Consider the following 23,322-nt stretch of genomic DNA (forward strand, 5'->3'; position numbering starts at 1 on the left):
GTCCTAAACAAACGCCGACGCCATCTTCTTTGCATGCAACACTGAATACTGTTGCTTATATGTCATATAGTGGTCATGGAGCGTCCCGAGTCCCGAGAGTCTCTTCCACTCTCTTAATACCAGTCCAAGCATACAGTTTTATACATGATACTTATTTACATAAACACAATGGACACGGACACATTTAATCTGATTTGATGGACATTCATATATATCTACCCCACAGCTGGGATTCGCTTGGGGCGAAAATCGGCAATCTTCTAAGACAAATGGCGGATGTGACAAGGGACAGGCCTGTCAAGCTGTGTCCCTTTATTCCGGGAATAATACTTTACTTTGTGACGTCACAGCGTCAACTGCGCTAGAGGATAAGGACTTGTTTTATTGTAAACTTTTCACTTTGCAGGTCTTTATATTTACAGGTTGTGTAAATCGATATTTCTACTTAGGTAACACGTGAAGTTTAAGCACCATGTGACACATCTCACGATTGATGGCGCCACGATTTATTAATCGTTGGAGCATATCTGGGACATGCATGATTAGTCGTGTAAACCTGTACAGAACTTGGCCAACTGGACGTTGGTTTACATGAGAAATGACGTAGACTTTCTCCTTCAGAGGATCAGGAGGCTGACGGTGGGTATGAGGAGGAGAGTGCTGGCTGCCATACAGTCATATGATGATTATACACGGTAGTTGTCTTGAATCGTGTAAGACACAAAAAATAACAACTTGAACAGTCACAATGACCACTAAATTCAACATTAAACGTTCCGGAGTCACATGTGTCCTAGTGAATAGAAGTTATTGTCGTAGCGACATGCTTCTCACGTACGTCAGTTCTTTGAGAAATGTATCTTTAATTTCTTTTAAAATTGTAACAACAAATCTGTTGTACACTTGGGTTATGAAACATACATTGTAGCCCTTATCAAAGCTGTCCAATATCCCTTTTGATATTTAGATGACGCCTGCCTTCCTTTTCATATAACTGTATTTTCACACCGTGCACTTGTTCATATGAAAGGTCATTCGCTTGTCGATCGACTAGACAACCAAAAAACAGTCTTGAGACATTCTGTTCCACATGATGGGAAAACAGTATTTTCTTGCGTTTCCAAAGTCCTATTTTTTATAGTCTTCACCAAACATGTAACTGCATTCGATACGGTTGATATAGCACCCCGATGTGGAAAGACTTTTACTTTAGGTTATGGATGCGATGTAAGACTATTTTAAACAATGTGTGTCTGTTGCACTATTTGTAATCATGCAGCTATGCATAATTTGTTCTGGTCGTAGCCGATTAAAGACCGTAGTATTTTCCGTCTTTTAGCCCGTACGATAACTCTAGCTGACACCGCGAGGTGGCGCAGTTTCGTTTTGACGGCAGGTGATTCCCCAAGATATTTTTAACCGTATGGTTTTCACAGAGAGAGAAACTTGGACAGCGTTTAGAATGTCAGCAGACTAACCAACTATAACAGGTACATTTCTAGATTTGTGAATTACGCCTGATCTCTTCCTTTTGAAAAACTAGTCAAAATATTTTGCGTTTCTCCACGAAAGGTAAACAACAGTGAACTCAAGTTCTGGGCAAGTATTTAAAGTCGTGTCCATTTTCCATTTCTTTCGTTCATTTATGAATGAAAGAAGTCTCAAATATTTTTATTTAGAACAAACTTATGGGAGTAAATCTTTCATAGCATCTGGGGAGCAGTTATCTCGGCCCAGTCAAGAGGCTTGATTAGTTGGCAAAATGTTCCATTACTTACTGCAAAAGTGAATGCTTTAATATTCCTACCAGTAGTATATTCAAATGAAATGAATCACTATTTTATATGTGATGAACTGTTATTGAGTAATTTTCATATGTAAACAGCTGATCGAGGGTCATGTTTCTGCTGTCCCAATGTTTTCATGTGCCGCAAAAATTGAGACTCCCAATATGCATCATCAAACTATGATACTTTTTGAATATTTTGTAGGACAAAAGATCGATCAAGTGATCAAACTAGTGTTAGACAGAAATAATCACCAACTGAGTTGGTTCCACAGTGACTGAATTAATTATGGTAAAGCACTTCAGTCGGTTCTGCTGAGTGCACTGTCTTGCAAACAAGAGGCGATAGGCTGTCTTGCATACATATTACGTCTCGGACTGTTTAATGGTTTTCGGGATAAAAAGTTTCTTTAGGAATGGTTGTTGTTCGTCACTAATCACATGGATGACTGTGAAACATCTCACTAACTTTTGAAGGCGTTTTCATGTTTATCTCCAAAACAAGCCACAATATGCGAATTTTGCTTACTAAATTAGTGTAAGGTTTTAGTTGGTGTATGTGCGAACTGTTTGCAAAAACATACCTACCAACAACTTACTTCATGGAAAGATTATTGAGTAGTAATAGTATAATAGTAAGATTATTGAGTAGTAATAGTATAATAGTAAGATTATTGAGTAGTAATAGTATAATAGTAAGATTATTGAGTAGTAATAGTATAATAGTAAGATTATTGAGTAGTAATAGTATAATAGTAAGTTTGGACCACCTTGGAATTCAGTACAGCAACTTCACTAAGACAGTTTGTGAGAATCTGTCAAACTTGCTACCTTCGGATTGTTAGCAGGACAGCTAACTGACTCAGCTATGTCCACACTGTTGCAAAATGTGCAAGTTTATTGAGTCATTCCTGTAACGCATGTAAATGAACCCAAAGAATCAAACAGGTCGTGGGCAAATATGAAGGTTACGGGTAGTCTTGGTGTCTTGTGATTTCAATCTATGGACAGTTGCTGGATGGCCCTGATACCATTTGACACACTTGTCCCATTCCATAATTTACAAGATAACTTGTGGTGTGGAATGAGTTGATATTTCTCAAACTGAAAACAATTATTGACGTCAGATATTAATTTCACAGTGCATGCATGGTTGATGTACTTTTATGAAAATCACTAGGAGACTTCGTGAAAAGAGTTGTAGGCAACAGTGGAATGAGGGAGACTCCAAATCATTACTGAAGCATGTGAAATGTAGTGTGTGAAAGTGGCTTAAGCACAAGTTCCAAGCCAATTTCCATTTGAAACAAATAATCAAAAATGCCAGTTCAACCCATAAAGTTGAAATAATGTGATGGAAAAAAGTCTGTGAAATCAGAGTTCAGATTATTCACTATGTTTCCCCCAGCACAGGGGAAAAAGTGGTTTCAACAGCTATGCTGCACTGCACTCATAACAAATGTGCAGTAAATACAGTATGCCTGGTCAGAGGTTGTGAGGTTGTTCAGCTTGACCTGAGCTACTCTACATATGCATGACCCAGAGGTCAAATGGCACAAACAGCTGGATGAGTTAACTTCATTAAATTGGGGAGCAGAGAATTTTGTTATTGTTGCGTTCGTGCAAAACATGCATACACACATTACAGAACTTGTCCCGGAAAACAACTCTTCTAAAACAACAATCATTTAATTGAATTGTGTTTACAGCCCTAAGCTATCTAATTTGATTTACTAATTTTGACTCAAATGGTGATCTTGTTCCGTCTTGTCCTTCAAAATAATAGACCCAACCAGCTGTGACACGGTCATGCAATGCATTAATAGTCACTTGATCATGTCAGGCTGAACAAGCTGTAGTCTAATCTTGGTTGTGGACGCAAACAAGTAAATTGTCTACTGGTTACATAAAAAAAAATAAACATTGATTGTGATAAGCAGACTCTGTCACAGAGAAAACTCAATGTCAGTTTATTGACACCTATATGTCTGCCTGTCTGCTAATGACAGTATATGCAATGCACAACTTCAATCGTTGACCATATGCAATTTGAAATTAACACATATCTGGCTCATAAGCACTTATTGCACTTTTGATTTGCGATTATACACTTATAATTTTGTTTATCTGTTTTTCATTAACAATGCATTTTATATATCATGAATAAGTGATAACTGTGTTTTAATTATGTTTGATTTTTTTATTGCATATGACCTTTAAGCAGGATTATGATATATTATGTCTCGTGGCCATACATCAGTGTATAGTGGCTACCTGTTGTATTGGGATGATACTTGCTTTGTAAGAACTTGCTATACTGCCTACTGACCATGGTCAAGTAGTTTGTACACAGCTGGAAATATTTCAAAGTGAACTATGTTAGAAAAACGTAGTGTTTTTTCTATGAAGTTGGGACACCTTACCCTACTCTGTCCGCATATATCTGACAATGCATAGCCATGGCTGTGGCAGTCCGACAGAAGTGATAATAGATGTTAGTGTTATCTCTCACTATGGATGGTCATCTGATCCTTTGTCGACTCAACTTAAAGTAAAGGTCCTGATTACCCAAAGTCTAACTATTCTCCTTTCTGGCACCTGTGCATCATTACAAACACGTCCAATATTTTGTTGCATGTATTGCAATGCATGAATAATTGTTACAATAAAGTTTGGTATGGAAGGAAGATACCCACAGGTGTAATATTTAGGAGATCAGAGACATGCTGCACTGAATTGATGGCGACTAAATTTCAATTGAACCGAACACGTAGGTTTCAATTGTAATATTTAGTCGCCATCAATTCAGTACAGCATGTCTCTGATTTTCAAACACAGTAGGTTTATCTCCATTCTACCATGACCCATTTAAAATCAACCTTCCTCACTCTGCGGAAGACACTGCATGATTCGGCAAGGGATGAGAGGCGAGTTAAACTCGTCTGTGAAGGGAGTGGTTGGTGCCTTTCATATTTCTTAAACATTTCAACCATAAAAAATATTCTGTTTAAAGGAAACAAACAACTGTTTATTCAACACAATAATGCCCAATAATGTAATGTGAAAGTGGAAAATACTTGACTGGATGTTGGATCAGAACCCTCCAGAATCGAAGAATAGAACCTTTTCTGATAGACCTATGATCTGTATCTCATCAAAAACTGTTGAATTTTACGCCTGGCGAGTGTCGATTGTGCTTTCATGTACTTGCCTCCAGCCCGGCATGAGGCAAAAGAGTGACAGTGCCATTTTGTCAAAATGTGTGTACATGCGACTAACTTGGGATTCCTGGAAACTTTGTTTTCATCATTTGGGGATGGACTGAAGCCTTTTTCTCAAAGTGTACGAACATAACAGTGACTGCCTTGCATGGAGGATTGCAGAGCAGAACTCTGATGGTTCAATTTTTTACATATAGATATTATTGTGACATGATGGAGTGTGACTAGCATGGAGTTGGTGTTTCGCCAGACTGTTATCTTGTGAATTTCCCATTCTAAATGGAAACAAATATACCATATTCCAGGTAGGTAAATGTTTACTAATGTTTTGCTGCACAATTTTGTATAGATATGGGTGTATTTTGGCTAGGCATTCTTATTTATGTGTTAGATATTGTTTATGTTAGGGGCTGTGTATTGTAATTGAATGTTTTTATAATAGAGGGTAATATGATAGTGAAATTCACATAAAATTGTAAAGGAAATATCATATAATTGTATTTTTTTGGTTTGAATAAATGTTTTTTATCAGCATTTCCATCATGTCTGTTGTGTTGATAGCAGTCATGTCGGTGGTCAAGATGAAGTAGTGCGGCAATGTTTTATATACAGTACATGTGTAGTGAAGCGCCATGAAATCAGACGCATGTTCAGTCAAAAAATTTCGAACTGCGTATGTGGCAAATAGTCAAGTCAGCGTCAAAATCCATGGAGTTGTTGTTATGACCCGCCATCATTGTGGTCAAATGGAAGTAGTTCTCACAATAAGACTTGTTCATGCACAGTGAAACGGCCTGAAATCAGAAAGTATCAATCCAGAATTGATGCCGTCTGATTTTTCTGAACTACCAATCAGAATCCAGTATTTTCTTGAGTCATGGTAGAATGCTGACTAACCTCGAGATTCTTGTATGCTGATAGAATAGAAACTTATCCACTGTCCTGGAATGCACGTTTCGGTTGACAATGGTAGGCCATAGTGATTATTTTGGTCATGTTGTTTCAGTTCTTCTAGAAATGGAAGACGACACAGTACCAAACGAAAACAACAATCTGCTGTTGGGTCATGTGACACATGTCATTGACCCCTCCAACTTCTGGATCCAGATTGGGACAAGTAAGTCATACATTTTTTTCTCAGGTAACATTCAACTGCAGATCTGTGAAATAGGACTGCAGTAACGTTGTGTGAAGGGGTTGTTATTACTGTTACCATGGTGACATTTGTACACAGAGGAGTTTGAGGGCTTGAGTCATCGGGAGGAAGAGTTCTGTGGGGAGGGAGGTGTTACTTTGTGTTTACAGAGGAGTTGTTTGAGGGCATTAGTCAGCTGGAGGAGGTGCAGGAGTTCTGCGAGGGTCATATTTACTGTTTACATGGTTACATTGTGTTTACAGAGGAGTTGTTTGTGTCACCTGGAGGAGGCGCAAGAGTTCTGTGAGGAGTAGTATTTACTGTTGCTGTGGTTACAATGTGTTTACAGAGTAGCTGTTTAAGGGTTCTGAGTTGGCAGGAAGAGGTGCAGGAGTTCTGCGAGGAGTTGTATTTACTGTTGCCATGGTTACAATGTGTTTACAGAAGAGTTGTTTGAGGGCTTGAATCAGCTGGAAGAAGAGGTGCAGGAGTTCTGTGAGGAGGTGGGGACCGTGGACCCAGATGCTGGATGCTGGATGGAAGATGGCTGTTACGTTGTGGCCAAGTCCAGCCTCAGCAGTGCCAGACCCTGGAGGAGAGCACAGATAGCCAGACACAACATGTAAGCAGTGGACTTATTGTACGCAGCATTGTTTATAGCGACAGAAATAGTGTAGATAGTTCGTGATTCTGCATAAGAATACCATATTATCATAGGGATTGAATATCATAAATTACAGTTTGTGCCACATTTGTAACCAACAGCTGTGTGGGTATCATATTGAGATAACTACCAGTGCCTGTTGAGGAAGAAGTTCTTTCATAGGAATCTTCCCATCCCACCATTTAGCGATGAAACCATCAAATCAGCTGTTTTGGTAAGTTGTGCAAGTTCCTGATGTTTTCACTGTATGGTTAAATGATATGAGAGTTAGATGATATAAGACCACATCAATGGTAGCAATATAACCTGCCCGAAAACTTTAGGTCCAGACATGGCTGTCAGCATCATGTCCAGAAGACTCTAGCATTGTGATAGGAACTCTTATGAGCTTAATACATACATTACCATGGCAACAGACTAGCGGCTAAAGTCTCAGACTGGCATCACGCAGTTGGTTCTTTTGTGTATTCCAGTGAGAAGGGGTCTGTGGATGTGTTCTACCTGGATTATGGCACCACAGAGATTTTGTCATTGGATCAGATATGTGTAGCTGTCCCAGCATTCTTTTTTGCTGTCCATCATCAGACATGGAAGTGTGGCCTTGCAGGAATCAGACCTGTAAGTTGACTGTGACTCAAATTGATGAGGAGAAGTTTTTTGGGGGGTGAAAATATTGAAACCAGTGGATTTTAAGGGATAAAAGATTACTTGTTTGCATTGAAAACAAATTTAGCATGCCTCAGATTTGGAGACATGTTCCGTTTCACTGATATGACGTTTTTCATGCCGTTTCAGAGATTATTTTCCTGGACCTGCAATTTAGGCTGATAATGTAGAAATCAGCAGTTAATTTCATTCTAAGTTTCCAAATTTGACATACAAATTTCCCAGTTCATGTTGTATGCTGTTGACATGATTCACAAATGTTATGACTGGAAGTATATTCATCGATTTCTTCCCAAGTTCCCTGTCGAGGTCACTTGGCGTGTCAGTCTGTTCTGAATTAAACTGCTGTGTTGCCGTGTAAGCTGCAGTATACACAACATTTCTGTTTGTTGACTCTGATCGCGCTGTCTGTGTATGGTTACTGTTGGATAGATTGCAAAGACATGGACAACTCGTGGTGTGAAGTGTTTCCAGAAGCTGGTTGAGGGTGAGGAGACTCTCCAGGTGGCCATTGTTTCCTATGGAGCTTCATTCATGTGTCACAAGATAGCCCTATACACAGGGTAAGCTATCACCAACCAGTGCAACCACCATAAGTTTAGCCTTATTAGGATCAGATAAGTGATGGATTTGGTGATTTATTTAGTCAAGAGTATAACTAAAAGTACGTTCAACATTTTTCAACAAAGCTTGGTAGATATATCAAACAGAACCTAAAGTGGTGCATTTGTTATTTGTAGAATTTTGGCATTTTTACTTCTCTCAGTTTCAGTGGAAACAATTCAGACTTAACCTCAAACAGGAGGGCTTTTTTGCAGAGTACAACTCTAAAATTAGTAGATCTAACAAGCAGAACCTTTTGCTATTTATACATTTTTGGCATTTATGCTTTGCTTGGTTTCCATGGAAACATGTTGGTCTCAAAAGGGAGGGGTGGGTTTCGTTTCCAGAACAGAACTAAAAAGCCTCACAGTATCTTTCAACAAGACTACAAGATTTTGACTGGGAAAGGAAAATGTGGAAAGGAAAATATCCCATGGCTAATGGGTGAAATGCATTCTGTAAACAGAGTGATTATGATGATAATGAAGGCAGTCCTAAGAGCATATGGCTGGCAGGTGATGTTGTTGTACCGTGTGTGTCCATGTTTCAGTGATGGAGGGAGTGGCCGCTCTCTGGCCCATCTGATGCTGGATGAGGAAGTGGGGATGGTGAGTAGAACGTCCTTGTGTAGCACATGGTCTATTTGTTTATCACTGTCTCATCAAGGCTTGAATATTTACAAACCGCTGCCGTATGGCTGGAATATTGCTGAGCAGGGCATTAAGAACCAACCAACATCCTACCTTAACTCTTTCATGTTGTAAGGAGATCAGTATGTGGTAAAATTCAGCTCACTCACTCACCCATTTGAATGTGTTTTGTAGCCATGTGACGTTGATGATGTTGCGGAGTATGCCCATGACGTGGTGCAAGTGTTCCCCCAGTGTCCAGTGGAGGATATACAGCAAGATAGTTCAGAGGACAGACTTCAGGATGAGGTTGAAGGTGATTAGTTAGTGATATTTCTGATCAGGTAGAAGAGTTTGATCTAAGAAAACAGAACGGTGACAGGTGAAGAGCATTGCATCTCTTAGGCATGCCAGAAAACAATGGCTATGGGTTTGAAGTCCGTTTTGCCGAGATCATATGTGTAGATTTGTCAGCACCAGGGGTTTCACACAAGTGGTAAGCCATCTCATAGCCTTGGGCTTTCTTCCTTCCTGACACTGATGCACTATTATATAAACGTAATACTGTTTCAGACAGAGTTGAACCTAACTCACCCACTTACTCAGTACTTCCCAACGTTAGAGTAATTGTGAATGTTATATGATACAGCTATATCTCTGTAGTTTTTTCTCAGTCGCCAGCATCAGAAGCAAATGTGAATAACAAAATCCTGGAAATTAAATATTTCAAAATTCCCCACATAATTCTGTACATATATTTGAGGTTAGAAGTGTTGCAGCTTCTTGTGGCTTTTTTTGGCATGATTGAAATGGCTGTAGTATTAGAACACCTCTGGTGTGAAGAAAATGGGAAAGTCTCCAGTTTGGGGCAATAATTGTGTTCCATGGTCTGCTAACCACAATATTGGAAAGTAGTGTAAATAGGTCCCCATTTTATCCGAGTTAGACCAATAGGCTTAAAGATTCTTCTAATAATTTCTCTACTTTAATTTTCATTCAGACCAGCCTAGCTATGAATTTAGTCCTGCCTCACAGCCAAGTCATGATGAGCAGGCTGAGTCGGGAGACATTTCTGGCAGAAGTGAGCTGTCCAAGGACTCAGTAGAGCCGTTGTCTCCCCAGTCACCAGCAGTGACTATCCCTGGCTTCAACCTCAACACCATCTTCAAGACCAAGATGGCATCTGCGGACATCATTACACAGAAGAAGGAGGATGAGAGGAAAAAGACTGTCACGTCCGAGATGGAGAAGGATCTGAAGATGGTACAGCAGGACATGGAAGGAGCAGCTGTGGAAACGGAGGAAGTCACTGAGTGGGGTAAATGACATGGGGGTCAGGGTGAAAGTCACCAAGTGGGGTGAGGGTCAGAGTGTTGGTAACTAAATGGAATCAGGAACCTGGGGTCAGGGTGAAGGTCACTGAATGAATGGGGTGAGGGCCAGCAAGTTCAAGATGGAGGTCACTGAGTGGGACGGGGGTTAAGGAGGGGGTCACTGAATGCAATGATAGTCATGGTTTTCAAGATGATGTCAGGGTGGTGGTGATGAAGGACCTGAGTAGGGGGAGAGAGTTTGGATGAAGGGACGGGCTAGGAAGTCTTTTCATAACTTTCATTTTAAGGTATTTGTCACAAAATCCACAATAACTAACACTATGCAGATAATAGCTGATTTCTGTCAGTGAACACTTTATAATTTCCAATTTTTAAACTTATCCTATCTCACGTCATGCCTCTCTCTTAATCTCTTCGACCCAGTGTGGAAACGTGCTGTCAGCTAAGTTGAATCAAATCTACTTGGCCTCTGACCATCCGACCTCTGCCCTTGCAATAGATGCCTGTCAATCATACATGCTGCCGATCACATGACGTCCTCTACTTGTCATTCTCTTTCTTGTCGCACCACAGGCTGGATGTGTTGTTCTGCGAGAGAATGGATAGCTTGATTTAGTGATTCACGATGGGTGTGAAGGGCATTATGTCTCCCACGACAACATCGCCACTGATGGTTGCAGAGTATTTTCAACAACTACAGTCTACTAGGAAGTTGAAAGGTGCTACGTTACCTACCTACTTAACACAGTTATTGCAGCGGTGTCGGGAGTAAAGTTGTCCACTGTCCCTGAACTCCAGTCTCTGTTGAGATTGTATAAATTGGAGGATCAATCACGGAAGTTTCGAGCCCCGGCATGGGATTTGTCCGTTGTCTTGGCTCATCTTACATCGAATGAATATGAACCATTGACTTGGAAAGATTTTGAGCATGTCACGTTCAAGACCTTCTTCCTTCTGGCCTTGGCTACAGCTGCGCATATATGCGAGTTACATACATTGACTGTTTTGCGGATATGCTTTGAAAGGTCTCAACATGCTAGAGTGTTCCTAGGCTTAAGGTGGGATTTCTTTGCCAAGAACCAGTTACCGGGACAGATGGATTGTACCTTCAGTAACCCTCCGCTGTCATCTAACCTGGGTCCAGAAGACACTGAAGATTTATCCTAGTGCCCAGTTCAGGCTTTGAGGATATACTTAGCCGCCTCTAAGGACTGCCTCAGCCTACGCAAGAGGCTCTTCATCCTGCTTTTGACGGCTTCCAAAGCAGAAGTATCACATACAACCTTGGCTTTCTGGTTGAGATGCATGATCCTGCGAGTGTACGCCAACACCTTTATGCGCAAAGCCTCATGACACACGTGTGCTCGCTCACTCCACCATGGTGCTCCATAGGAACTGATCACTGCAAGCTATTGTGGAAGGTTGCTTTTGGAAGTCAGATACTCTGTTTGCCGCTCACATGTATTAGTCACGGATGTTGAAGGCCTTCACCAACTTGGTCCATTGGTCCTGGCGCAGCAGGTGTTGCTGACCCATTCACACAGATAAGCATCTCCACGTTCTCAATCTTGCCATGTACATAATACAACGATCAATGTTATCCATATCTTATGTACTTTGTTCAATGGACTAGATCATTCTCACCTAGGGAATAGTGCATGGTGTTCTGTCATACCCATGGCTGGATAGACTGTGCAGGCATTTTTGTGCACGAGCAGGGATGATCGACACTCTGCTTATTGACCTCTACTCTCTGAGCAATCACGTCAGTGAAGTGTTGAATTCCGATTACCTAACTGTTTTCGAAGTTTTTGCTCCTAGGTCCTTTCTCATCTTGGTAAGTAGGGAGGTTGGTACCGAACGTTAAACTAGTTGAGCATTCAGATTGCTCCTCCTTTCACCGCCTTCCAGTGTGTGTCTGTGAGGGATAGTTTCGAAGCAGGGACGTTCCAGATCACTGGGGTCTCCTGATAAATCGTGGGGCGACGGCGTTAATTCCTTGCCAAACTGCATCCTTTTGCTTAGCAAAATTTGTGGCTGAAACCACATTTACTCGGGAGAGCCTACTCCTTAGAGTTTTTGTGCTGTGTACCAAGGGATTTCCGAAGCAACCCATCACAAGTGCGGAGTAGCATATCGGGAGTTGGTGCTACTCTTGGCCTCCTTGTGGAATGCATCCTCATCTGTGCAGTGTGTCAGAGGATAATCTGCGGCCCACTAGCCAACTGTAGGATAATGAATGACGTGAGATAGGATAAGTTTAAAAATTTGGAAATATAACCATAAATTGTATATTTATATACTTAAAATATCTCACGCGATGGATGCCCACCCTTCCTTCCCCGCATCACAGATTACTTGGAGCTCCAAGAAGAAAATGACAAGCAGAGGACGTCATGTGATTGGCTGCGCGTACAGGATGATTGACAGGCATTTATTGCAGAGGCAGAGGTCGGGTGGTCAGAGGCCAAGAAGATTTGATTCAACTTAGCTGATAGCACGTTTCCACACTGGGTAGAAGAGAGGAAGAGAGATGCAGAACGTGAGATAGGATAAGTATATAAATATACAATTTATAGTTAAAAGTTCCAATTTTGGACGTAGGTGCCTCTGACTACGACATCGGGAAGCAGGTGTACAAACATCAGACGGATGTGTTTGCCCAGAAGGTGGCAGTCATTAGAGCAGCTACAGGAGACAAGAACTGGACACCCAGCATGACAGAGGGCCATGGTGAGTACACAGAGGCAGTTGGTGTGGTAGTGAAGAGGGACGGAAATGTTGTTAACACAGCAGGCTTCTGTAATCCAGCAGGGTCTGAGTGGCCTGTACATCCTAGGAACCAGGGATTGAAAGCATGAGTCACAATCAGCAAGGTCACGATGACACATGCCACAAACATAGCGTGACCAACCAGAAGTGTTCAGTTTGTATGAATATATGTATGTTTTTGTTCAGTTCAGAAAATTTGGTTGGTTGTTTGGAAATGAAAGTCATTTCCCCATTATTCATCAAGTCAGATTTAGTGAGCATTTTCTTATTAAGTTACTGTTGGTAGCTGTTATCAATTAGTTTATTCTGCTACAAACTTGTAGAAGGCATGTACTTCATAAAACCAAAGGATTTCTTGAACCCTGACCTCCAGGCCCCCAGAAGCCAGTCCTGCAGGAAATAAAGGCAGAGGCAATGAGACCAGCCAGTCCTAAAACCAGCCAGGAACTATCACAGATAATGGCACCAACTACCAGGTACTTTACACTGTGCCAGTCTGGGGGTACAGTTAGTTTTCATTTATGGATGCAAAGAGTTGAAAAAGTAATAAGTAACCTGCACTATAACCTTGATTGTTTATTTGTGTAGTCTCTAAGGTTTGGCATAGTAACTATTTTGGGTATATTTTTAGTGAAATTGTGTGCTCCGTCTTCACTATGAAATAGCAATTGTCCCTATCTTTATAAATCCAGTATATAAATGCTTCTGGTGATTCATCATTGCTTGATAGAGAACATAACATGTATATCATTATCATGAGGTAAGTCAGTAAAGACACATGCATGATCTGGTTTTGTTTGCTGTTGTACACTACACTCAGCAATATTCCAACTGTATGGCGGCTGTCTGTAAATAATTTAGTCCGAACCAGGCCATTCATCGGTCAACAACTTGAGCATCATCTGCACAATTGGGATATGATGACATGACCTGACCTGACCTGACCTGATCCTGTTGGTCACCTTTTACGACAAACATGGGTTACCACTTTTAACCTGGGTCCTCACTGGGCTACACATGTATGAAGAATGTGTATATAAAATTAAAGTGTGAGACTGTCAGTGGATGATAGACATGTGATTCCTTCACATGACTGGCGTTAATCTGTCACAAGTGGCGGGCACTGCAGCATGCAGCGTCTCTTCAGTGACAGATAATTGACAGCTATGTACGAGTTTTAGGTGGTACAAAGAAACTTCACCAAAGTCAATCTGTAGTTTATAGTGTTTATCAGTGGACAAAGTGTTTTTCCTAAAGATGGTGTTGTTTTACCTCAGCCAACAACAACAGAGGGTTGGGAACTCCCCCACACCTGGCGAGAGACTGGAGTCCCAACTGTCTCAACAACTCTCTAAGGTAAGTCAGTTATGACTCAATATTGCAGCAATATCACAGAAGGGGACACCTGAAATGAGGTCCATGTATTGTACTTATGTGGGGAATCAAACCTGGCTCACATGACAAGTGAAAGTTTTAACCACTCTTCTACCCCACCAAACCAGCAGCTCAGTCACATCCAAGTGAACATCTTCCACACTCACAGCTTCATGAGCAGATAATTTGTGGAAATTTTGTCATTTTATATTCCTTGTGAATTTTCTTTGCTGTATTGTTTTAATTATTCTCTTAAGAATTGGCATATTTGGGGAAGTATAAATATGATAAATGTTTTGTAAACCTGTGTGGCCGGTTTACAGCAAATTTCTGTATTTGCTGTCACTTTGTAAGCTCAAATAAATCAATGACATCGTTCAGTGTTGTAATACAAAACAAACCCTGCCGATTCCATTTTCAGTTGATCACTGAACAGTAGCCTGTTGGCCTGCATGGCCTACCGGTATTTTCCTCAGGGGTGTAGGTTGAGGCATGGAAACATGAACGCAGAAAGCTGCATGGTGAGACAACCCAATGACACATGGTATCCACCTTTTCAGAGTTCTGAATAGACTTCCAGGATGAAGGAATCACTAGATTTATTTACAGCTTGTTATTCCTCTGTTCTATGTTGTGTAGATCCTTGATGAAGGAGACCTAGAAGATCCAGGAGCCTTGTGTGATCAATTCAACCAGCTGGTGCAACCAGGTGAGTTGTTCCAGTAAACATTTGATGATGGAATTGTTCAGTGCTCCTGTGTGGTTACTGTATCAAGGGAAAGGAAACAAATACAGATGTAGATCGTTTATATATTATTTAACAAAGTACATGAGATTTATAGATTATTTAGCAAGAACATCTACTGGAAACAGGACTTCTTCCAGTCTAATCGATCACTGGCTGGATAAATCCTCTGTTTTGTTTTCTCCTATGTTGTATATGTCTTAACATTGTTATGCTAGAATCCTGACTTGTGTGATGTTTACCTCTCATGCAGGGAGTCTGAAGGAACCGTGGGGGCTGTCTGTGGCTATTGAAGTTCTTTTGGAGATGGCCGTCACTCTCAAAGGCCCTCATGTAGTCACTGTGCTCAACGTCCTTGACACGTATGTAGGTGAGTTATCTCCCCTCGAAACTGACTCCATGCACATCACCATTCAGAATGAGTGACAGACTACTAACAGATCCATTCTAAGACAGGTCATCCCAGCCGTCTGTATGGCACAGCAGGTCACTACATACTATTGCTGTACTATTAGCTGGTAATTCTTGGTTCAGATCTCAGGGTAGCTCTGATTAGGTTTCTTGGTTTGTTGACAACATGTCTGTGCTAATGACATCACATCTGGTGACAACATCCGTGAGCTGTTCTTCAAGTCACACCCTGGCTCACATTGGGTGATCCATTTGTGCTCCAGCAACTTCTTGGATAATTAGGACCAACCAGACTGATCAACTAGCAGTGTCAACAATGGTGCTGAATTGGTTTTAAATGATGGAGATGTTCAGGTAGCTTGATGTAAAAATTCAACTCTCTCTCTCTCCTGTTTCAGATTCAGCCAATTTTGATGTGAGAATGGAAACCATTTTACGACAGCTTGAAAGTAGATTTGTCAAGGTGAGATTGGTTGGGGAACATTTGAGTGACATATTTGTGTTCCAGTAATGAAATGTGTTGTGTTTGTGATATATGTATCTCTCCAAACTATTATTTGTTGTTACTTGTGACTGACAGTGCATTGATGGAGAACATGGCCGGTATTGATGGAGTTAATACTACTACTGTTAGCTTGATCAGGACCTCAGCACTGTTGATTTCATGATGATAAACACTTTGTGTCAAGGTTGTCCTTGCAACTTCTTAATCTTATTATACAACTGACAGCATCTCAACACAAGTTTGTCACTCACTTGGTCCAGCTCTTATACATGCCAACGCTCACTCACATGGGCACATACATACACACATACGCACATGGACACATGCACACACACATGGACACATGCGTACACGCGCATGCACGCACGCACGCACAACACACACACATGGACATGTGCACACAAAAACACACACATGAACACATGCACACACGCATGCAAATATGCATGCGCATACACACACATGAACACATGCGCGCACGCGCACACACACACACACATGAACATACACATGGACATGTGGACACAAAAACATACACACATGCACACACACATGGACGCTACACTGAGACACTTAATACAGACTCTGCATTGACCAGCCATGGTAACAAAAGTTACCATCTTTAACCTCATGTGCTAAGACATTGAACCACCAGCACTCCTGTCTCCTGACACCAGTTCCATCCACTACATCGAGTCTGTATACAGTTGTGCTAACTCGGACCAGTCACTGAGTTATATTCCTGTTTTGTGAAGGCGCTATTTGATGTCATGTTGTGGACGTTTGGAAACCACAGTTAAAGCATTGATGTGACTGGGCTCACTTTGAGGTCAAAACTTGGTCACAAGTCTGCAGCAAACAAAACTGAACCAGTTTGAATCAAAACTGTCACAATTCCTTGGAATTTAAAAAGAAAATTGAAATATGTAGATTTAGAACATTATCATGATTTATCCCCGTTTGGTTGTCAGTGGCTCTCAGACTGGAATCGTACATAAGTCATTGAAGAAGTATTACACATCTGCATGTTGTGATGTGATCTCGTTATTTTGTTTCGAACATTTCAGCCTCCATTTGGAAAGGCAAGAACGTATCACAAAGAGTTTGGCCAGGTCTTGGGGCAACTCCTCATATTGTCCCGACTGTGGAATAGACAGTAAGTGCCCTGTGATTGTCATGGAGACAGGGTTTCATATGACCCACAATTACTCTTCAGTAATTAATGATTATCATCCAGAATAATCCTGATCATATTTTCACATATGGTGATCATGAGAATGATTACTTTATGTTAAAGTAAACCAACATAGTTTTGGTTGTCAGAGGAACCCTGTATAGAATCTTGAAGTTGAGGGGACAAGTATAACCTCTCACTAATAGAGTAGCCAGTGAGCATACAAACCTATCTGCTCATGTCATGTACATATTTATGTGTCTCCTGCTTACTTTGATTTAACATTATATACTTGAAATTATCTTATTTGAAACACACTGGTTTCCAGCCGTCTCATGAGTTGTATTTTCTGTCACAGCACCGCTGACATGGTCCAGAATTTTGTCCTCAACATTGTAGAAAAATGGGCCATCTACAACCGAAATGTGAGTACATTGTATCACTTGTCATGGATCACTCTCTGTATCTCTTCACTCTCCATATCTGCTGCTCCCTACAAAACATTTTGTCAGCACAGAGCTGCTGGCTGTGCCTTGGTGATTTTCTAATGCCCCGAGTGGTGATACTGTCCTGGGTACACTTAGTCATTGTGTTCTAGCGCAGCTATAGACTCCATCTTGACTGTCTCTATAGTCGAGTTGACAGAACACCTGCCATGATAGACGCAGCAGCAGTGGTGGCATGCCGAAAATGTTAAAACGTACTTGGTGTTGCCCTGCTTGCTGATGAAACGACTGTGTATTGGCAAAGCATCATACTGTGACATGGTGTTTATGGTGGGCTGACAGTGCAGAACCAACATAACTTGGAGTAACATCGCTGTGCAAGTGCAGTAATTGTGACTCCTATATCACTTCTGTGTGTCTGCCATATAGACATATATTATGTAATCTTTGTCCAGTCAGATGACTGCTCTGTCCGTTACTATAGTAACAATAAGAAAACAACTTCAACGGTGCTGGTCATTCACTTGGTCCTTATATTGTGTCTCCCGAAAAAACATTTTCAGTATTATGAAGTATCTTAGAGAAAAGGTGTCTGTGGTTTTCTGCGATGTGGTAGCCTAGTGGTTAAAATGTTGGCTCAAAGTCCTGAGTTTGATTTCCCACATGGGTACAGTGTGTGAAGCCCAATTCTGGTGTCCCCAGCCTTGAAATTGCTGGAATATTGCTAAGCTTACTGACACAATATGATGTTGCTGGAATATTGCTAAGCTTACTGACACAATGTGATGTTGCTGGAATATTGCTAAGCTTACTGACACAATATGATGTTGCTGGAATATTGCTAAGCTTACTGACACAATGTGGTGTTGCTGGAATATTGCTAAGCTTACTGACACAATATGATGTTGCTGGAATATTGCTACGCTTACTGACACAATATGATGTTGCTGGAATATTGTTAAGCTTACTGACACAATGTGATGTTGCTGGAATATTGCTAAGCTTACTGACACAATGTGATGTTGCTGGAATATTGCTAAGCTTACTGACACAATGTGATGTTGCTGGAATATTGCTAAGCTTACTGACACAATGTGATGTTGCTGGAATATTGCTAAGCTTACTGACACAATGTGATGTTGCTGGAATATTGCTAAGCTTACTGACACAATGTGATGTTGCTGGAATATTGCTAAGCTTACTGACACAATGTGATGTTGCTGGAATATTCCTAAAAGCAGCACCAAACAGTACTTACTCACTCACTGTCTGTGGTCTGTGTGACCTTTGATGACCTTTGTAATACCTCTTTGGGAAATCTGAGTCTAAGTGTTGACAGTAAACAACTGGTTTGAGGGCATAATCAAATCATGATGATTGATGACGGGTATGGTTTGCCAACCTTTCTTATTGTGATAACAGGAGGCTGCATGAAAGTATAAATTAAGCCTTCATGATTTCACCATCTGGAACAAGCGTGAGCAGTCATGACCTGCATTGACCCATTGACCTTGATCTGCAGGGGTATCACATTGGCCTGCAGTATGAGAAGATCCAGCAGATGTACACCGACTGTCTGGAAGGGGTGTGGCTGGTGGCAGCCGACATCATCACCGACCTTGATCCATCCACTTTCACCCGCATACATGACTGGCTGCAGGAGAAAGTCTTAGCTCAGACACACCCAAGGTAACAGTCCTAGCTCAGACACACCCAAAGTAACAGTCCTAGCTCAGACACACCCAAGGTAACAGTCCTAGCTCAGACACACCCAAGGTAACACTTGTAGCTCAGACAAATCCAAAATAAAGCTTCTAACTCACTAAGACATACTTGTGAAACTATTCTATTTCAGACACGCCGTAGACAATGATCTGGTTCAGACACATGCTTTTGTAATGCGTTTATAGCTAAGAAATATATGAAGAAAGTTATCTTCCAGATGTGATACAAAGTAATCTTCTGTCAGCTCTGTCACATGTCAAGTAGTTTAGCCATAGCTATGACCATCATTGAATTTGTCCTTGAAGAAATTGTTTACATTCCAGGGAGATTCGAGAGCAGGTGCTGAAGCTGTTGCTGAAGTTGAGCCCAATGAAAGTTTTTGATGCAGAGCAGATTCGCCCGAAAACAGTCAGCGTGGAGGTCCAGACAGAAGCCTCCTCCTTCGCTGTTCCTGACCCCAACTCGACAGCTCAGTCACACATGGAGGGTAGGTCATACTAGAGCCAGTAAATACAGTCACACATGGAGGATAGGTCAGACTGGGGTCAGTAAATACAGTCACACATGGAAGGTAGGTCACACTGGGGCCAGTAAGTACAGTCATGCATGGAGGGTGGGTCAGAGTGGAGCCAGTAAATACAGTCACACATGGAGGGTGGGTCAGAGTGGAGCCAGTAAATGCAGTCACACATGGAGGGTAGGTCAGAGTGGAGCCAGTAAGTACAGTCACACATGGAGGGTAGGTCAGCGTGGAGCCAGTAAATACAGTCACACATGGAGGGTAGGTCAGAGTGGAGCCAGTAAATACAGTCTCGAGTTCAGCAGTGCCTGAACTTTAACAACTTGTATGTCAGCATCTGTCAAACTACATGACCAGTTGTCTTGAAAAGCTGCCTTCCTTTTCTAAGTCAAGAGCAAATTTAAGGGTCAGATGTTTGAATGAGATACGTTACAAAGGTAGTGTAAAAGAACCCTTGAAACATGTTTGCAAATCCTTGCTAAAACAAAAGTTGCTTCCTCTCTGTGGTTTCTAGGAGGCTCTGGAAATTATTAGATACCTCCAGTGCAACTGTTACCTTCAGTTTGGGAAATATAAGTCTCCTTCAAACCCAGCTCAACTGGACCTAGATTGATTTTTGAAGCTCACTTAGCGGAATAATTTCTGTCTTGTATTGTAAATGAAACTTCATCTCTCTAGATTCAACCATGTATATTATCCTGATAGTAAGATAATATACCAATACTTATTTTCATAGTAACATTGTTGTGAAAACATCTGTTAACCAAGAAATTAAATGAAAAAAGTCCTGAAAAGTTGTATTGTGATTTCAGATAGCTCCCTGTTCAGTCACTTTGATACCGAGATTGAAGACATCTCCCCTGTTGCTGGTGCTGGTCAGGGCAGGGATGAGGTTTATCATCAGTGTCCTGCCACCTCGCAGCAACCACCGGATCAGACAGTGACGAGTAATGCAGTTCCTGCAGGGCCGTACAGCACCTGGGCTGACTGTGTCAGCTCAGGGAAACACAAGAACACCACCCGAGGTCCCACAGACCAAGGTCTCAAAGCTTTAGCCCTCCAGACATTGAGTGGAGAGAAATATGTTTTCTCTGGAAAATTTGTTCAAGATTTGCCACCAAGATTTAAGAAGCATATGGGTGCGCAGCAGAATGTTACAGAGGAGAGTCCAGAGAGTGCTCACTTCTATCGCAAAGGGGAAAAGAACATTGTAGTGTCTGGCTTGGATTATCAGACTCCAAAACAGGCTGACAGTGGGGATGAAGTGAAGGACATTGGAGTCGATGAGGTGCATGCTGGTAAGTCTGTGTTTACCAGGTGTGGTTTGGGTGAGTTTCCTTCGGTAAAGGACATCCTCAACAGCAGCCATGGCCAGAATGAAATGGAGAGTGATACTGGGAGTGAGTCTCAAGCAAGATCACTCACTCCAGTAGACACTGGTAAACACTCCCCAAATGAAGGTCGGTCAAGGTCAGCAAAGTCAAAACGAGCTACCCTTCCAACACCACATTCCCCAGATCACACGTCAGCTTTAAATGCTAATGCCAAAGAGTGGGTGCCTAGCACACCTCCTGTGGGCCAAACCTCTAAAACGCACTTAGGGAGATCACCTGTAGGTCAAGCCTCAAGGACGCACTTAATGACATCACCTGTAGGTCAAGCTTCTAGGATGCACTTAATGACATCACCCGTAGGTCAAGCTTCTAGGACACACTTAATGACGTCACCCGTAGGTCATGCTTCAAGGAGTCCTTTACGTACATCACCAGGACACAGTTCCTCCAGACCGGATGTAGGACCCAACTTAAGCTCATCAAGTTCAGAAGACTTGAGCGGTTCATGGAAAACCAGTCCACAAAAATCTGGTCATAACTCATCTTCTTCCATCAAATCCATCGTGGAGGACATCTTTGGTGGTAGAGGTGACTTCACCATTCAGTCAGACCAGGGCCAGGTGGCGGAGTCATCTGAAATAGAGAAACTGGTGGTGGCTGACAGCAACACAGATGATGCCAACACCAGCTTCAGTGTGTCTGAGATAACCAGTGAGGTTGAGGATGAACAATCCACTGTGAACAATTCCAACAATGCAGAGTTTCAGGATACCCCGAAATGTCCAATCCAACCAGCGCACACCAGCCAGTATGGCTTTGAGGACGATATGGATGAGGATGATTATGACGGGTTTCTTCTCTCTGTGGAAGGTGACAGTGGTGAGAAGGACAATAGCTTCTCATCATGTGTTGACTCTGGGGTGGTAGAAGAGATGGACTATATGAAACCAATGCCTCAGACCTACGAACAGCCTCGACAACCACGATACAGATGGGTTCCTGGAAAGCGCAGCTGCACGCTCTGTGGCTCAACAGAACATACTGTGTATAGCTGCAAGAAGAAGAGAAGCATCATCATCTGAAGTTTCTGTCCAGATGGAATAAGCAGAATTGTAATGGAATTTGACACAAAAGCAGGGCAACTCTTGAGAGTTCAATTCAAATTGCTCTAAATCGAAATCATGTGTTTTTCAGGCAAAACTTATTCTGAATGAACATTCTGAGATAGTGAAATCATTGAGATTTGATTGTTTGGACAGAAACTTGATTTGGATTGGTGGATTTAGTCATGGAATACTATTTTCATTATTCCCAAGCTGGAGATGTCCAGTTTAACTAAGCATGGTTGTCACATCAGTTGTGAGTTTGATTCAGCAAATATTGTGTACATCTTCAAGGTTCAGGTAAACTGGATATCTTTTTTTATGTCAAAAGTATGAAAATATGATTATTTATTTCCCAAATCCCCCTTGTGGTATGTTTTGAGATCAGCCAATCCTCGAATGCCATGAAATGTGAGCTCTCAAAATTGGACTTTGGGACTGTTATATTTATGCATGTAAATATGGCAGAATTGTGTTGTTAGCATGCTTGGGAAAAAATTATCTGAAGTCTACCAGTGCCTTGGCCAGAGCCACTCATGTGAGCTGACAATGATGGAACAATAGCAACATCATTTTAAAAAATAAGATGATCTTTTTTATAGTATGCCTCACCATGACTTCAGGTAAATTTGACAGTCTACCATGAGGACGTTCATGGATTGGTTGCTCTCTTGAAAAAGATACTAGTGTTTTAAAGACTATTTGCTCCTTACATTAAAATATGATGCGGTTATCTCAATACACCAAGGTGGCTGTGCTGAGGACAACTGCTGGAGTAGCTCTGTGCATTTTACCTTGAGAATAATGAGCATGAGGTTTTAGAAGCATGCTCAGTTATAAGTGAAAATTATAAATTTGGCTATGTAATTGGAGCTGTTTGAGGTTGGTTGGGAATTTGTCAGTGTGTGTGTATTTGAGCAAGGATTTAATATTGTATTGATCAAAGGTTTCTTTCACAGTGCAAGTTTTTGCTACATTTGCTAATTAAATCAAACACTTCCATGATCCTAGATATTTTTTCTTGGAGATAAAATAATTTATCCTTATGTCATTAAATAATTTAGATTGACTCGTATTTACTACTCATACCAGCAAATTCATTGTGTATATTGCTCTGAGTAGTGTGTAAATTAGATTGGCGATACCTGCACATAGCACAATGCAAAGCTCAAAAA

The 23,322-nt window shown here is 41.4% G+C and overlaps 1 protein-coding gene across 1 annotated transcript; it reads left to right on the forward strand.

The window, feature by feature from the left end:
* The first annotated feature begins 1,377 nt into the window (after positions 1-1,377).
* LOC137265959 (uncharacterized) lies at positions 1,378-23,322 on the forward strand. The gene is made up of 19 exons (XM_067801446.1): positions 1,378-1,490; positions 6,014-6,124; positions 6,587-6,764; positions 7,280-7,424; positions 7,905-8,035; positions 8,626-8,683; positions 8,900-9,020; positions 9,705-10,022; positions 12,643-12,771; positions 13,184-13,286; positions 14,088-14,166; positions 14,824-14,893; positions 15,183-15,299; positions 15,739-15,803; positions 16,913-17,001; positions 17,378-17,444; positions 18,988-19,154; positions 19,514-19,677; positions 20,523-23,322. Exons 2-19 carry the CDS (start codon positions 6,025-6,027, stop codon positions 22,124-22,126), a joined length of 3,705 nt encoding a protein of 1,234 aa, XP_067657547.1. The 5' UTR covers positions 1,378-1,490; positions 6,014-6,024; the 3' UTR covers positions 22,127-23,322.

The sequence above is a fragment of the Haliotis asinina genome, chromosome 15 (genome assembly GCF_037392515.1).
Source record: "Haliotis asinina isolate JCU_RB_2024 chromosome 15, JCU_Hal_asi_v2, whole genome shotgun sequence".
NCBI lineage: Eukaryota > Metazoa > Mollusca > Gastropoda > Lepetellida > Haliotidae > Haliotis > Haliotis asinina.

What these genes read in the sequence shown, in the direction of transcription:
- LOC137265959 (XM_067801446.1), top strand. Translation starts at nt 6,025, where the DNA reads ATGGAAGACGACACAGTACCAAACGAAAACAACAATCTGCTGTTGGGT. An exon ending in CTGGATCCAGATTGGGACAA is followed by an intron (nt 6,125 to 6,586) that starts GTAAGTCATACA and finishes ATGTGTTTACAG; the next exon opens with AAGAGTTGTTTGAGGGCTTG. An exon ending in TGGATGAGGAAGTGGGGATG is followed by an intron (nt 8,684 to 8,899) that starts GTGAGTAGAACG and finishes TGTGTTTTGTAG; the next exon opens with CCATGTGACGTTGATGATGT.